At 57.7% G+C, this 16,646-nt stretch overlaps 2 protein-coding genes across 2 annotated transcripts in view; one reads left to right on the forward strand and one right to left on the reverse strand.

Annotated features, from left to right (window-relative positions):
• The window catches only part of LOC137423492 (extracellular calcium-sensing receptor-like), an 89,075-nt gene extending 82,994 nt beyond the window's left edge, over window positions 1–6,081 (reverse strand). Inside the window, exon 1 of the mRNA XM_078774151.1 lies at window positions 5,904–6,081. Within this exon, the coding sequence (XP_078630277.1) occupies window positions 5,904–6,013 (110 nt within the window). The 5' untranslated portion in view covers window positions 6,014–6,081. The remainder of the gene's footprint in view (window positions 1–5,903) is intronic.
• A 24-nt stretch (window positions 6,082–6,105) lies between these two features.
• Window positions 6,106–16,646, forward strand: part of ASCC1 (activating signal cointegrator 1 complex subunit 1) — an 82,552-nt gene continuing 72,011 nt past the window's right edge. The window contains exon 1 of the mRNA XM_068110735.2: window positions 6,106–6,593. Within this exon, the coding sequence (XP_067966836.2) occupies window positions 6,482–6,593 (112 nt within the window). The 5' untranslated portion in view covers window positions 6,106–6,481. The remainder of the gene's footprint in view (window positions 6,594–16,646) is intronic.

Below are 16,646 nucleotides of genomic sequence, written 5' to 3' on the forward strand. Positions count from 1 at the left end.
AGGCTCCCCTGGGTCCTGCTGGGCCTCAGGACGGCGCCCAAGGACGACCTGCGCGTGTCCTCAGCGGAGCTGGTCTTCGGGCAACCCCTGCGGGTACCGGGCGAATTTATCCCCAACTCCACGGCTCCTTGGTCCACGGCGCAACAGCGCTCCACCCTGCAGGAGACCGCCCGGAGGTTCGCCCCGGTGCCGACGGCACACCACGGTTGCCCGTCTTCCCACGTCGCCCCGGAGCTTCGCACGGCGGAGTACGTCTTCGTCCAGCACGACGCCCACCGGGCACCGCTGCGGCCCCCGTACGACGGGCCCTTCCGCATGCTGTAGACCGGGGACAAATATTTCACCGTCGACATCGGTGGTGCCCCAGATCGTATCTCCGTGGACCGCCTCAAGCCGGCCCACCTCGATCTCGACCACCCCCCGCAAGCAGCTCTGCCTCCCTGTCGAGGCCGCCCCCTGACGGTCGGACCCCCGGCACCCCCCCCCCCCAGCCCCGCCGTCCCGCTACCCCCCAGCCCTGCACGCATCGCCAGGGGGCGTTTCGGCCGGGTCATCCGGCCGCCCCGCAAACTCACCCTTCAGGTGCGCGGCAATTCTGGGGGGGCGCGTGTGGCGGGCACAAGGGACAATAATTCCGCGCACCAGTGGGTGGCGCGAGCGTCCAGGCGGGGAACGAAAACGCATGCCCCGCCTTTCGACCGATCGGCCACGCCCGGGGGCAAGGCGTGGCCTCGGGACATATATGCGGGCTCTAAGCTCGAGCCCGCCCAGTGCTGAAGTGCGAGCTCTTAATAAAGACTCTTTGTTTGTACCAACGTGTTGTGGCCTACCTCTCTGGCAATCGAATCGTGTGTGGACAGCACCACAACCCCATTAAAATTCAGAATACGATGAGATTAATATTAAAACTCAGAAACCAACCTGAATAACAATAATATTAAGTGGAGATGCAGTCTCTGGCCACCTGTTGGCAACACCATTGCTCTTACAGCACTTCCGGTTGCCACAAATGGTGCATTCGAATACGCCAAGCCTGCATCTCTCGTTTTGGATCTTCGATTAGTATTCCAGTTAAATAACTCAAAATTGGAATTGTGACTCTGCTCTGACCCATCTACCTCATCACTCTGCATCATCACACACAAGAATACCGTTACAGTGCAACACCTGCAGATACAGAAGCAACACAGAAACTCAACAAGAGCATGGCAGACAACTGAGGGAAGAACACTACCATTTTCGCAGTGTTGAAGCGCGGTGCTATGCGCGCGACTTGCTACCAAGGAGGAAGCAGACAACGCGGTTAAAACAAAAGTGTCTTTATTGACAAGAGGTCACTGTAGCACTGGCGCGCTCCGGGCTGCGCGCCCGGTGTATATCCTGAGGCCACGCCTACCCCTCGGGCGTGGCCGCCGCCCACTTGGTGCACGGAATGATGTCACCACGCCAGTGGGCTTTCGTGTCCGCCACACGCGCCCCCCCAGAATTCCCGCGCACCTGGAGGGCCAGTTTGCGGGGCAAACGGATGACCCGGCCGAAGCGCCCTTTGGCGACCGGCGGCGTCCGGGGTGCAGGGATGCCAGCTGGGATGCCCCCGGCTGTACCCGGGATGGGTGCTGGACCGGGGGGCGGCATGCCGGCGGTGCTGGGCGGTGCTGGGGGTCCGCCCGCCGGGGGGCGGCCCCAACGCGGGGGCCGAGCCAACGGCGGTGGGTGGTCCACGTCGAGGTGGGCCGGCTTGAGTCGATCCACCGAGACGCGGTCGGGAGTACCGCCGATGTCCAAGGTGAAGTATTTCACTCCGGTCTCCAGCACGCGGAAAGGCCCATCGTACGGGGGGCCGCAGTGGTGTCCGGTGGGCGTCGTGCCAGACGAAGACATAGTCCGCGGTGCGAAGCTCTGGGGCGACATGCGTGGGTGGGTGCCCGTGGTGCGCCGTCAGCACCGGGGCGAACCTCCGGGCGGTCTCCTGCAGCGCGGAGCGCTCCTGCGCCGCGGACCAAGGTGCCGTGGGGTCGGGGAGGAACTCGCCCGGCACCCGCAGTGGTTGTCCAAAGACCAACTCCGCCGCGGATGCGCGCAGGTCCTCCTTGGGCGCCGTCCTGAGGCCCAGCAGGATCCAGGGGAGCCTGTCGACCCAGCTGCCGTCGCGGAGGGTGGCCCGGAGCACGGCCTTCAACGAGCGGTGGAACCGCTCGCACAGGCCATTGGCCTGCGGGTGGTAGGCCGTGGTTCGGTGCAGCTGGAACCCGAGCCCCCGCGGGACCGCGGCCCAGAGCTCCGAGGTGAACTGGGGGCCGCGGTCGGACGAGATGTCCGAGGGGGCGCCGAACCGGGCGACCCAGGTGGCGATGAACGCCTGCGCGACGTCCGCCGCCGTCGTCGCCGCCAAAGGCACGGCCTCCGGCCACCGGGTGGTGCGGTCCACCATGGTAAGGACATGGGTGAAACCCCGTGAGGGGGGCAGAGGTCCCACCAGGTCCACGTGCATGTGGTCGAACCTACGTGCCGGCACCGTAAACGGGGCCAACGGGGCCTGGGTATGCCGGTGCACCTTCGCGCGCTGGCATGCGAGGCACGTCCTGGTCCAGCCGCGGACGGCCTTCCGGAGGCCATGCCAGACAAACTTGTCAGTGACCAACCTCTGGGAGGCCTTCGTGGCCGGGTGGGACAGGCCGTGGTTGGCGTCAGAAACCTGGCGCTGCCAGCCTGCGGGCACGATGGGGCGAGGCCGCCCGAGGGAGACGTCACACAAGAGGGCCGTGCCCGCGCCGTCGAACGGCACCCCGGTGACGCGGAGGCCCGTGATGGCGGTCCGCAAGGCCTGGACACCGGGGTCAGCGGCCTGGTCCACCGCTATCCGGGCATTGTCGATGCCAAGGTGGACCACGTGGGCGACGGACCGTGAAAGGCAATCCGCCACCGGGTTGTCCTTTCCCGCGATGTGCCGGATGTCCGTCGTGTATTCGGACACGGCCGAGAGGTGACGCTGCTGCAGGGCCGACCACGGCTCGGTGACCTTGCCCATCGCGAAGACCAGCGGCTTGTGGTCGACGAAGGCCGTGAACGCACGGCCCTCGAGCAGATGGCGGAAGTGCCTGACCGCCAGGTGAAGCCCGAGCAACTCGCGGTCGAAGGTACTGTAACGGCGTTCGGGCGGGTGAAGCTGCCGGCTGAAGAATGCCAGCGGTTGCCAAGCACCACGCACTCATTGCTCGTGCACCGCGCCCACTGCGTAGTCCGAGGTGTCGGTGTTGAGGGCGATCGGTGCATCGGCGCCGGGTGCGCGAGCATGGTGGCGTTAGCCAAGGCGAGCTTCGCGCCCGCGAACGCCGCGTCCATCTGCTCGGTCCAGGTAACGTCACCTTTGCCCGGCTTCCCTCAGAGGGCCTCGTGGAGGGGCCGCAGGAGCTGAGCAATGCGGGGTAGGAACCAATGGTAAAAGTTCACCATGCCCAGGAACTCCTGGAGCCCCTTAATCGTGCGGGGGCGCGGAAACCCCCTCACCGCCTCCACCTTGGCCGGTAGGGGGACGGCCCCGTGCCTGGTGACGCGGTGCCCCAAAAAGTCGATGTTGGCGACGCCGAACCGGCACTTAGCGGGGTTCACGATGAGGCCATGCTGGCCCAGACGTTCGAAGAGCATGCGGAGATGGTGAAGGTGCACTTCGCGGGATGCGCTGGCGACGAGGATGTCGTCCAGGTAGACGTATATAAAATCCAAGTCGCGCAAGACGCTGTCCATAAGTCGCTGGAACGCCTGAGCCGCATTTTTCAAACCGAAGGGCATCCGAAGAAATTCAAACAGTCCGAATGGCATGATGACCGCCGTCTTCGGGATGTCCTCCGGCCTGACGGGGACCTGATGGTAGCCGCGTATGAGGTCCACCTTTGAAAAGAAGGACATGCCCGCCAACTGGGCGGAGAAGTCCTGTATGTGAGGGACGGGGTAGCGGTCGGGGGTGGTGGCGTCGTTGAGGCGCCGGTAGTCCCCGCACGGTCGCCATCCCCCGCCGGGCTTGGGCACAATGTGGAGCGGCGACGCCCAGGCACTCTCGGAGCGCCACACGATGCCGAGCCGCTCCAGCGTAGCGAACTCCGCTTTAGCTACGGCGAGCTTCTTCGGCTCGAGGCGGCGTGCCCGGGCGTAGACCGGTGGCCCGGAGGTGGGGATGTGGTGTTCCACCCCGTGCTTAACGGCCCCCGCCGAGAATGTGGGCCGCGTGAGGGCCGGGAAACCGGCGAGGAGGCGGGCGAAGTCGTCCGCTGCCGGAAGCGTACAGATGAACCTGGCCGGAACGGAACCGCTCAGCAAGCCGCTCGGTGAGCCGCTCGATGAGCCGCTCTGTGAGCTGCTCAATGGGCGGGGCAGAGCGCAAGCGAGCGAGCTGAACATCTCCGCCTGGACAAGCCTTCGGTGCTTTACGTCCACCAATAGTCCATGAGCACATAAGAAGTCCGCACCGAGCAATGCCATGGGCACGTCGGCTGTGATGAACGACCACCGGAAAACCTGCCCTCCGAACCGCAGAGAGAGACAGCGTTTTCCGTACGTGCGTATGGACGTACCATTGGCCGCAAGCAGCACGGGGCCACGGCCCGCGGTTTGCTTGACGGACGTACCGGCAAGAACGACACTCACCTGTGCTCCCGTGTCGCACAGGTAACAGCGCCTGGACAAGGTGTCCGTTATATACAGTAGGCTGTTGGAACCGCCGACGCTCAAAGCCGCCACCGAGCGTCGGCTTGCCCGTTTCCCGACCTGCCGAATGAGCCCGGCGGGCGACACTGCCGAGCCTTGTGGCCGAACTTGGCGTGGAAGAAACACCAGGTGGGTGGCTGCGGCGGCGGAGGCCACGGGTTTCTTCGCGGCGGCGGTGGTGGTGGGCGGGACGTGGCGGCGGACACGAGGTGTGGTGCATCAGCAGCAGCCCCGAGAGCCGCGACGGCCGCGGCAAGACTTTCCTGCATGTCCAAAGCCGCGAAGAACCTGTCGGCCTCGGCAGCGAGGGCCCGGGGTTCCGTTGTCGTAGAACCGGCCAACGCGAGGCGGACCCGTGCCGGCAGCTGGCGACGAAATAACGCCCGGAACAGAGCGGTCGGGGTTTCGTCGCCCATCAGCGACAACATATGGTCCATGCGGACCGATGGTCGCATGTCACCGAGCTCGGGGAAGTCTAAGAGGCGGTCGGATCGTGCGTCCACCGTGAGGCCGAACGTGGCGAGGAGGAGGCGCTTGATCGCCTCGTACCTGCCGTCGGCCGGTGGATTCCTCAGGACCGACACGACGCGGGCGGCCGCACCGGGCCCGAGGGAGGCGACCACGTGGCAGTACATGGTCTCGTCGACCGTGATGCCTCGAAGTTGAAACTGGGCTTCTGCCTGCAGGAACCAAACTTCAGCTTGTGCCTCCCAGAACTCGGGGAGCTTGACGGAGACCGCGTTGGTTGCCATGGCTGTGGCGGGTTCGGGTGGTCAGCGGCAGCTGACCAGAATGTCGAAGGTCACCAATGAAGCGCGGTGCTATGCGCGCGACTTGCTACCAAGGAGGAAGCGGACAACGCGGTTAAAACAAAAGTGTCTTTATTGACAAGAGGTCACTGTAGCACTGGGGCGCTCTGGGCTGCGCGCCCGGTGTATATCCTGAGGCCACGCCTACCCCTGGGGCGTGGCCGCCGCCCACTTGGTGCGCGGAATGATGTCACCACGCCAGTGGGCTTTTGTGTCCGCCACAGTGTACAGTTTTGTGGAGGACCCCATATTGTGGAGACTTTTGGGCAACTGCCCAATCTGCCCTGCCCTAATTCCTGTGCTGCCCAAGTGGCTTCTTTAGCAAAAGTAAAACACAACACCATCAACCAAGCGATAACGTCCACAAACCTTCCTTTGTTGAAAATTGCATACCTGATTGGAGCAATCTCCTTGCTTGTGTCGTAAGTAGTGACACCATAGAACAATTCCAGAATCAGCTGAATAAATGTGTTGACAATATAAATTCGGACTATAACATCCATCCATCTACAAACTACATGATCACCGGACACACAAAATGATTAATTATCTTCGTGATAGGTTCGAAGAGCCCTTTGAAGGGTGGGCAAAGAGGAAGAAGAAGGAGAATAGCCGAAGAAGAAGAGGAAGTACGGCCCATGTACCTGGCGTTTCAATTTTTTGTCCACGCTGTAAATCTGTTTCGTGTCGTTCATACAATAAATAAAAGCCATGACACAACAAAGAGCTGTAGTGCTTAGCTTTAAGCCAGGGTGTGATAATCAATGTTTTATGAATCTTGTCTTTTAAAGGGATAGTTTTGGAACATTATTCTGCTTGAGGTTTCTATTTTAAGTTGAACACTCGATAGTAACTCTCGATCAAACAAAACTTGTCCGGTTCCATTGAATCTTCTTTTCCTGTATCCTTGTGTTATCTGCATCACCGATTGAACAATAGTCAATATACCTTCACCTCCAATTCATAAATCCATGGAGATTGTGCGACCACCACTTGTAGTTCTGGGTACTCGCGTGTACCGGAAGAACCCAGTCAAGGAAGACCGGGGTTCCTCGACAGAGACTACAGAGGTCTATTACACGGGTAAGATTTTTTTTTTCATCAACACACGGCAAATCCTGCTACGTCCGTGGACACGGGTCGGGTCTCTCTCTGTACGTCCGTGCACGCGGGTCGGGTCTCGGTAGGTCCGTGGACGCGGGTCGGGTCTCGGTATGTCCGTGGACGCGGGTCGGGTCTCTCTCTGTATGTCCGTGGACGCGGGTCGGGTCTCTCTCTGTATGTCCGTGGACGCGGGTCGGGTCTCTCTGTACGTCCGTGGACGCGGGTCGGGTCTCGGTAGGTCCGTGGACGCGGGTCTGGTCTCGGTAGGTCCGTGGACGCGGGTCTGGTCTCGGTAGGTCCGTGGACGTGGGTCGGGTCTCAGTCTGTTCGTGGACGCGGGTCTGGTCTCGGTACGTCCGTGGACGCGGGTCTGCTCTCGGTCCGTCCATGGACGCGGGTCTGGTCTCGGTCCATCCGTGGACGCGGGTCGGGTCTCGGTAGGTCCGTGGACGCGGGTCTGGTCTCGGTAGGTCCGTGGACGCGGGTCTGGTCTCGGTCCATCCGTGGACGCGGGTCTGGTCTCGGTCCATCCGTGGACGCGGGTCGGGTCTCGGTAGGTCCGTGGACGCGGGTCTGGTCTTGGTACATCCGTGGACGCGGGTCTGGTCTCGGTACGTCCGTGGACGCGGGTCTGGTCTCGGTACGTCCGTGGACGCGGGTCTGGTCTCTCTCTGTATGTCCGTGGACGCGGGTCGGGTCTCTCTCTGTACGTCCGTGGACGCGGGTCGGGTCTCGGTAGGTCCGTGGACGCGGGTCGGGTCTCGGTAGGTCCGTGGACGCGGGTCGGGTCTCAGTCCGTTTGTGGACGCGGGTCGGGTCTCGGTCCATCCGTGGATGGGGGTCTGGTCTCGGTACGTCCGTGGACGCGGGTCGGGTCTCTGTCCGTTCGTGGATGTGTCTCAATGATTGGGTGTGTACCCTTTGAGTGTGTAGAACCCCTTGGGTGTGTACTCTTGAGGAAACCAAACACCAAAAGGAAACTACAAGTTTAATACACGTGACCTTTTGATAAACGAACAATTAGCTCATTTACAAACCGCTGTCAATGAGTTGATTGGTAAATCATTCGTGAGATAGTTGTGCCTTTGTTTGTACCTATTTTGCACCTTGAGGTTCCTCTTACCTTTACAGACAAACTCCCTTTCATAAAACACCCTAAATAACACAGTACAGTAATGATTTATTTGTTGATATGTTCACGTTGGATCACTAACACGTCTCCATTTTTCATTCTTTCCTGTTTTGCGCTTGGTATTGAATTGTGCTGTCAGGTTATAATTCCCAATGAAGACAAAGTATTATTTTGACGTATTGTTGCCCTCGGTCGTTCCTTGTATTCTATTGTCAACGAAATGAAATGGAACAATCGATGAGTTTCTTTTGTTCTGCTTTAAATAGCGCAGGATGAGTCTGCAGATGGAACAGGACTCGTCTATCATTTTCTCTTGTCTCACCTGGTCGTATGCGTCAAAATGTCCATGCACTGCCAAAGGTAAGGCTAAGGGTCCGTGGCAGACTCCGTCCGGTGTTGAACCTCTCGGAGGCCACAGCGAGACTATTGTTTGCTGTTTGGGAAGCTCCGATCTGGATTATACATCTTGCAGTCATTTCTTAATTTATCAAACAAACGTACTTTCTTGATGTCGTTGGCGTTTGTTTTGCAGGTCGTGTATGTAGTTCTGGTAGTGTAGGTTGGTGTTCGGAACAATCCGCGCACTCGCATTCCCAGTGTGAAACGACCCAGGGGACTGTGCAGGTGTTCGTGTAATTGATGTTTGTTCCCAAACATTTTTTGCTCTACCTTACGAGCGCCTTCTGGGAGCGAAACGTGTACGGATTCGCCTCAAGAGGAGCATTCCACAAGGGCCGGAACATTGCCGCTGCTGCTCCGACAGCGTTCACGTGTTATCGATAACAATGTATGCAAAGCAGCACAGCGTCATTGCAGAGAAAACTTCACAATCCCAGTGAATAATATGTCCTTGTTCAGCTCGAGTGTGTCTGGCAAAAAAGACAAAATTCGGATTTTGACTTTGTACCGTTATTGGAGGATTTCATTCAACGTTATTCAGATTCCAATTTAAATAAATTTGCACCCAATGAAACGGTTACAGGTGGCTCTCTTTCGACAAAGGGTTATGATCTGTACATGTAATCCCCTGTGGGGTCTAAGAAAACTTTTACCTCTATCCAGCAAGGAATATATATATATATATATATTTATTTATATATATATATATATATATATATAGATGCGGGTTATATATATATATATATATATAATATATATATATAATATATATATATAGACGCGGGTTATTTATATATCTATATATATATATATATATATATATATATTGTTACAGACGCGGCTTAGGTGTTATTTACCGAGCGGTTTGGTATGACCACGTCTGCAACAATTGGTGTCGAGGAGTGAGATTCGGACCCGGGACTAAATTAGTTAGGCCCAAATTTTGGGAGGGAAAATCGATTCGGAGCGCGTTTCCCGCGCGAAAATTGTAATCGAATCGGTCCGGAGCGCGTTACTGCGCTCGACGAAATTATAAAGGCGAAATTTGATTTTTGTTTTAAAAATATAAAAACCCGAATTTTGAAAGTCGCGCTATGGCGGATCAAGACGGCTGGGGTCCGGTAGGGGAGAGTGAGGCAGGGTCGGTCCAGGACCAAATTGAGGGACATGAGGAGAGCGAAGCAGCGAGGGTAGCAGACGCACAAAATGGCGCCTCGCTGGTCACCGCGCCCGCGACCGTGGCAGCACCACCGGTGGATTTGAACCTGTTTTTAATACAAATGAAGGCCCTTATGGCCCAACATAGCGAAGAAATGGAAAGCAGAATGATGGGGGTAATGGGGAACCGGATGGATGCTCAGAGTGAGCGATTGGAGGGCCAATTGGGGGTAATGGGAAACCAAATGGGGGTAATGAGGGAAGAAGCAAGGGGTACCGGTGAGGGGTTAGACAAGAAATTTGAGAAGTTAGACAATAATTTTGAGGGGTTAGACAACGGGATAAAAGAGGTAAAGAATGGGTTAATGGGGGTAGAAAATAGAATGGCTGCCCAGGAGAATCAGATAGAGGGGATGAAAAATGGGTTAATGGGGTTAGAAAACAGTATGGAAGGCAAATTGAGGGACATGAGGGACCAAGCGGAAAGGGAAGTTAAACAAATGGGGCAGCAGATAGAGGGGGTCAGAATGGGGGTAGAAACCAAACTGGATGCTCACAGGGAGGAAATGGAGCAGATGAGGGTGGCATCTGGGCAGGAGATGCAAGTGATGGGAGAGGAGATCAGAAGAGGAGTGAGTGAGGAGGTCGGAGGAGTGCGCGAGGAGGTGAGGCACTGTAAGGAGCGCATGGAGAAGGAGGTGAGAAAGGGGACTGTAAAATTGCAAGGTGGTATAGAGGAGTTGACGCTAGGAGTAGAACAACTGACAGTGGGACAAAAGGAGATGGGGGACCAGGTAAAGAAGAACACAGCGGTAATAGAGGGGTTAAAATCGACACAGAAGGAGATGAAAAAGGACGTAGGGGTAATTAAAAAAGAGTGTCAGACGGTACATGAGGACCTGACGAGGAAAATGGACAAGGTGGTAGAGGTGATGGAGGTTAAAGAGCGGGAGGTGCGGGAGCACATAGAAAAAAATAAAGTGGAGTTAGAGGAAGAACTTAAAGGGGCGCACGAGGAGATGAAGGAGGTGAAGCAAAAATTAGAAGAAGTGGAAGAAGGGGTGAGCGAAATTAAGAAGCGACGGAGAGAGGATAAGAAAGAGATAAAGGAGGAAGTAAAAGAATTGGTCCAAAGTCTGTGTTTGGATCGTGATGATGTGCTCATTAACCGGATGAGGGATTCGCAGGTGATGGAGGAGAAGCGAAGAGGAAGAGGACCCGGTGTAAGTGGTGACCAATATGGTCGTGCGTATGATGCGCCAGGTGATTTGATAAGCTTGGGGGTCGAGATAGACCCGGATGTTCGTGAGAGGCCAAGAGTGAGGTGTATGGCTGGTCCGGAGGGTATGGAACCAGAGGTGCGAGGTGTGGGTGAGCAAGGTTGTAGTGGTATGGAATGGGTAGCGGGTTGCGGAGGTGTGACCCAGGCATCGACACCAACAGGGGTAGTTGTTGGAGGGACCGGGGAGGCACGAGAGCCCCTTGGGGGTAATGTACTGTGGGGGCCCGGCCGGTTCGGCCCCGCGCTGACCCCGCAAGGGGCGACGCACGGGGTCCGGCAGGCGGGCAACGACTCGCATGCGAGGTGGTCCCACAAGGTCCCACTCGCGCCGTATGACGGCAAGAGTGATCTACGCGCGTACCTGGCGCAGTTCGACTGTGTGTGTAAGGGCAACGGTTGGGGTGAGGACGAAGGTGGAGTACACCTGGTGGCCGCACTGCGCGGCGCGGCGGCGGAGGTGCTGACGGCATTACCAGCGGGTGCTCTCACCCTGCCAGCCCTCCGCGACGCCCTAATTAATCGATTTGGCATTGAACAGCAGAGCGAGCTTGTTAAAGCTCAGCTCGCGCTGCGAAAACGCAAGCCCCAGGAAGCCATCGGGGAACTTGCCCACGACATTCGCCGCGCAGTGGGGATCGCACATGCTAGCATGGCAGCGGATTCCCGGGAAAGCCTGGCGCTGGACCATTTTATCCAGGCCCTCCCGGATATTGAGCTCCGGCAACAGCTCGCCATGTGGCGCCCGCAGACTCTGAGCCAGGCGGCCGACGCTGCGGCCCGTTGGGAAGCAGCGAGGCCCCTGGCCCGGGGGGGCGAGCGTCTCGCAATGGCGGTCCGCCAGGTGGGACCCCCAATGGAGGGCGGACCCCTTAGGGGGCCCGCCCCCGACGTGGGTCCTGACCTGGCGGGCATGGTCCGGAGGCTGGTGGACCAGCGCCTGGCGGGACCTGGACCATGGCAGGCGGCCCCGGAGGTGGCCCGCGGTGGACCACGAGCGGGTAATCCAATTCGGACCTACAGGGGGGGGAATTTGGAATTCCGGAGGCAAGCACCTTATCAGGTGAGGTGCTATACCTGCAACCGTCTGGGTCACCTGGCGCGGCACTGTCGAGCCATGCGCCGGGATGATCCCCGGCGGTTGAGGTCCTCAACTCCGCCCAGGGGGGAGCGGGTTAGCCGACCCCAGACACCCCCCCGCCAGACCCCGGGAAACTAGAAGGTGTCGGGCACGTAGGGTGGTGTTCGGCAGCAGAGGATGGAGGAGAGCCCTCATTGACGCGACAGGTCATTTATTGTGGCCAAATTGGAACCGGTAGCCTGACAATTAGATGCAAAATTGCCGGCGTGGGGGTAGACGCCGTAGTGGACACAGGAGCTAGCGCCACGATCATCAGCCCTGTGGTCCTTGATTCGAGCGCAGGTGGCTGGGATAAGATCCAGCGCCTGCAAAATTATAGTTTGCAGCTTGCTACCGGGGTAACGGCCCCGATCATAGGGCGTGGTTCTGTGACCCTCAAGTTAGGGTCGGTAAGGAGGGAGATAGATGTTTGGGTGGCGGAGGTGTGCGACCCATGTTTAATAGGGTTGGACCTGTTGACTGCCAGCGGTTGCAAAATCGACTTGTGCCGGGGGATCCTGCAGGTGGGAGTAGAAGAGCTGCCGTTAGGGGGAGTGAGCACGGCCGAGAGAGCGGAGCTGGAGGCTTCCGAGGCCGTGACCATCCCCCCAAGGGCCGAGGCGATAGTGCCGGCCCGGTGGGCAGCTCGCCCAACATGGCAGGAGTCCTGCGGCCTGGTCGAACCGGTGGCAGCGCAGTCCATACCGGGTTTAATCGTGGGCCGCACCCTTGTAAAAACGGACGGACCGGTAGTGGCCGTCCGAGTAATAAATATGAGTACAGAACCACGCACTATAGTAAGGGGCACGAGGGTAGCTGGCTGCACCCCAGTTGAGGAAGTCGCGACAGTGAGGGGCGAGAACGTCCAGCCGAGCCGACCCCGGGGGGAGCCTTCAATAACAAGTAGGAATTGGCCCGATCCCATTTGCGAGATGGTAAATCGTAGCAGCGTAGAGTTGGGAGGTACCCAGAGGGAGGCCTTACACAAACTGGTTGGGTCCCATTTGGACCTCTTCTCCCTGTCCACCGAGGATATTGGACGTACGGGCCTGGTGAAACATCAGATCCACACCGGTGAGGCCCGGCCTATTCGTCAGGCCGCCCGACGGCTCCCTTGGAGCAAGAGGGCGGAAGCTGACGAGCAGGTTGCAAAAATGCTCGACGCAGGTGTGATCGAGCCCTCGGGAAGTCCTTGGATGTCACCTGTTGTGCTGGTCAAAAAGAAGGATGGGACCACGCGGTTCTGCGTGGACTATCGCCAGCTAAACAACGTGACACTCAAGGACTCATATCCCCTGCCAAGGATTGATGACACCCTCGATGCCGTTGCGGGCTCAAATTGGTTCACAACTTTGGACCTCAAGAGTGGGTATTGGCAGGTGGAGATGGATAGGGCAGGGAAGGAGAAAACGGCATTTTCCACAGGTAAGGGACTGTATCAGTTTACTGTGATGCCGTTTGGTTTGTGTAACGCCCCCGCCACCTTTGAGAGATTAATGGAGCATGTACTAGGCGGCATGCCATGGCAATCATGCCTGGTGTACCTGGATGACGTCCTGGTACATGCCCAAACGTTCCCCCAGGCAGTAGCTAATTTGGACCAGGTGTTCGGGTGCCTCAGACAGGCAGGGTTGAAGCTGAACCCGAGTAAGTGCACTTTGTTTGCAAGAGAGGTGGCCTATCTAGGTCACGTGATCGGCCGCGAGGGGGTAAAAACGGACCCAGACAAAATTAAAGCGGTAGAGGAGTGGCCCGCACCACGTACCATCAAAGAGGTGCGGGGATTTTTGGGACTCTGCTCCTACTACCGGCGCTTTGTGGCGAAATTTGCGGAGTTGGCCCGTCCCCTCCACCGGCTTACGGAGAAGGGGACGCGATTTAATTGGACACGGGAGTGCCACGAGGCCTTCCAAAAATTGAAGGGGTGTCTGACATCCGCACCCCTTCTAGCTTACCCCACTAGCGACGGGGCATTTACCCTGGACACGGATGCGAGCCAGGAGGGATTGGGCGCGGTTTTGTCTCAGACACAGGAGGGCGTGGAGAGAGTGATTGGTTATTATAGTCGGGCCTTAAGTAGGCCCGAGCGAAATTATTGTGTCACTCGCAAAGAGTTATTGGCTATGCTGGCTGCCATGAACCATTTCCACCCGTACTTGTACGGGCGGAAATTTTTGGTTAGAACTGACCATTCCTCCTTGCAATGGCTCCTTCGGTTCAAGGAACCGGAGGGCCAAATTGCAAGGTGGTTGGAAAAGTTGCAGCAGTACGATTTTGATGTGGCCCATAGGGCCGGGAAGGCCCATGGTAATGCGGACGCACTCTCTCGGCGTCCTTGTCTGGGGGAAAACTGTAAATTTTGTGCGAGACACGAGGAGAGGGAGCAATTGGGCGATTCCGCCCCAATTCTCGTCGTCCGGGCAACCCGGGTGAGAGGGCCAATTTTGCCACTAACCGCGGACGAGGAATTTGGAGAGTTGGCTTGGAGCACGGCCCAGCAGGAGGATCCTGTTCTGGGGCCGGTGTTCCAATGGGTCAAATTGGGGCAAAGACCAAAGGGGGAAGAGGTCACCCCCCTCGGGGCGCAGACAAAGGCATATTGGGCTCAGTGGCAGACCCTGGAATTGAAAGGCAACATCTTGTATCGCAAGTGGGTGGAGGTTCCCTCTGATAGAACTTCCTGGCTGGTGATAGTCCCTGACAAATTCAAGAACGTCATATTGCAACAGGTGCATGGTACCCGCTCCGGCGGCCATTTGGGCAGGACAAAGACAATATCTCGGGTCCGCCGGAGGTTCTATTGGGTGAATATGGGGCGCGACATACAGGACTGGTGTCGGAGATGCGACGCCTGTTCTGCCAAAAAGGGACCAGCACGGAGGATGAGGGCCCCCCTTCAATTACACCAGGTGGGGGCCCCCCTAGAGCGGGTGGCCATGGATATCCTAGGCCCACTACCCCGCACCCGCCTAGGTAATAAGTACATCCTCGTTGTAATGGACTACTTCACCAAGTGGCCGGAGGCCTACGCCCTCCCCAACCAAGAGGCAGGGGTGGTAGCGCAGGCCTTCGTGGAAGGATTTGTGTGCCGGCATGGGATTCCACAGGAGTTGCACACCGACCAGGGACGAAATTTTGAGAGCAAATTGCTAAAAGATGTGTGCAGTCTCCTGTCAATTCGAAAAACCAGGACAACGCCTTTAAGACCTCAATCTGACGGGATGGTGGAAAGATTCAACCGAACTTTAATCCAACAACTGGCACTGTTCACCACCACCCGTCAGGATGACTGGGACGAACATCTCCCTTATTTGCTCATGGCCTACCGAACCAGCCAGCACGGGGCCACCGCATGCAGTCCAGCGTTGCTTATGTATGGGCGGGAGTTACGGGCTCCCGCCGACTTGCTATGCGGTCCCGTGCCAGACACAGTGGTTAACCCGCCGAGGGAGGGGTACGCACGTCACCTGGAGGAAGGCATGGAGCTAGTCCATGCCTTCGCCCGCCGCCAACTCCATCTGGCGGGGGAAAAGATGAAGCGCAGGTACGACGACCGGAGCCAGGGGAGTCAGTACGCTCCGGGGATGAAGATTTGGTTCTTTAATCCCCGGAGGCGGAAGGGAAGGTGCCCAAAACTCACCTCCCCCTGGCAAGGCCCAGGAGTCGTCCTGTCGCAAATCTGTGACGTGGTCATTAAGATTAAAATGGGGCCACGAGCCCTCCCTCGGATCGTCCACGCCGACCGGATAAGACCTTACACCGGCGAGCAGGCGCCCCCGTGGATTGCCTCGGCTTTAGATGCCGAGGCGGGACCCAGTACCTCTGAATAAGGGGGGCTTATTAGTGCCAGAGGACTGGGGGATTGAGGAGCGATGGGCCCGTTGGGTAAGGGTGGCATCCCTGCCACTCTTCCCAGTGGGGCAAATGCGCAATAGTTTATGGGGTGGCTATGACAACCGAGCCAGGGAGGGCTTGGATAATGTTAGGGATCTAGCGAAGATGACATTAGGTAACGTTAAGTTTAGTTAGTGACTGATACCTGTAGTGGGGACGCAGGTAGATTAGTGTGGATGATAATGACGTGGGAGCGCATAGTTTAAAGGGACGACTGGGAAGCGCAAGTTTCAGAGGGGAGTAGTTAGATGAGATGATGCTGTGTGAGAACTGAACAGGTGCGATTGCGCAGGTGTGAGAACTGAACAGGTGTGTGGAGTAGTGAGTGTGGTGGATCAGCGCGAATGCGCTTGGGGAGAGAAGGGTGCAGGCGGCACCAGGTGTGAGAGCACAGGTGTGCAAGGACAGGTGTGTGGAGTGAGTGGTACGGAGTGGTGTGCATGGTGCGAAGGGGTGGATGGGGGAAGAGTGGACCCCTCTTTCACGAGTACCCGGGGCGGGTAGTGTAAGTGTTAGGTAGAGGGTACAGGTAAATTGTGGTTGGATATTGGCATTTGTGGTGCGGTTGGAAGAATGATGTTTGGATGGGTGCATTAGTGTTGTGGAAATGGCTGGGCGTGTAGCCTGTTAGTGTGTGTAGTTGGTTGGGCACTCCACCACTGTGAGGATGTCGGCCAGGTGAGGCCGCAGGTGGGCTCTGGGAGCCGGTAGAGTTGTGGTTGGGGCCCGAGGATCCAGAGGACGGACCCGGGTAGCCCAGTGCCAGAGAGGGCACCGAGTGGGGAGAGTGCCAGAGGGCCTTCCCCAGGTAGTTAGGTTAGGGTAAGGAGCAGGCAAGCTCGGAGGCAACTGCAGTGGTGGAGGTGTGCAGGTGGGTAGACCTGCTGGGAGAGCTACACGTCACAGCCCAGAAATTGTGCGAGGGCACCGGGAGTTGAATCGGGGGAGTGAGACCCCAAATTGAGAAGCACCACAGTTTGGTCAATGGGAATTTGGTTCTTAAAACCGCATAGTGTAAGAGGGCCAATGGTTTGGCCGGAGAAAGACCCC

The sequence above is a fragment of the Myxine glutinosa genome, chromosome 3 (assembly GCF_964187855.1).
Source record: "Myxine glutinosa chromosome 3, kmMyxGlut1.1, whole genome shotgun sequence".
NCBI classification, from domain to species: Eukaryota; Metazoa; Chordata; class Myxini; order Myxiniformes; family Myxinidae; genus Myxine; species Myxine glutinosa.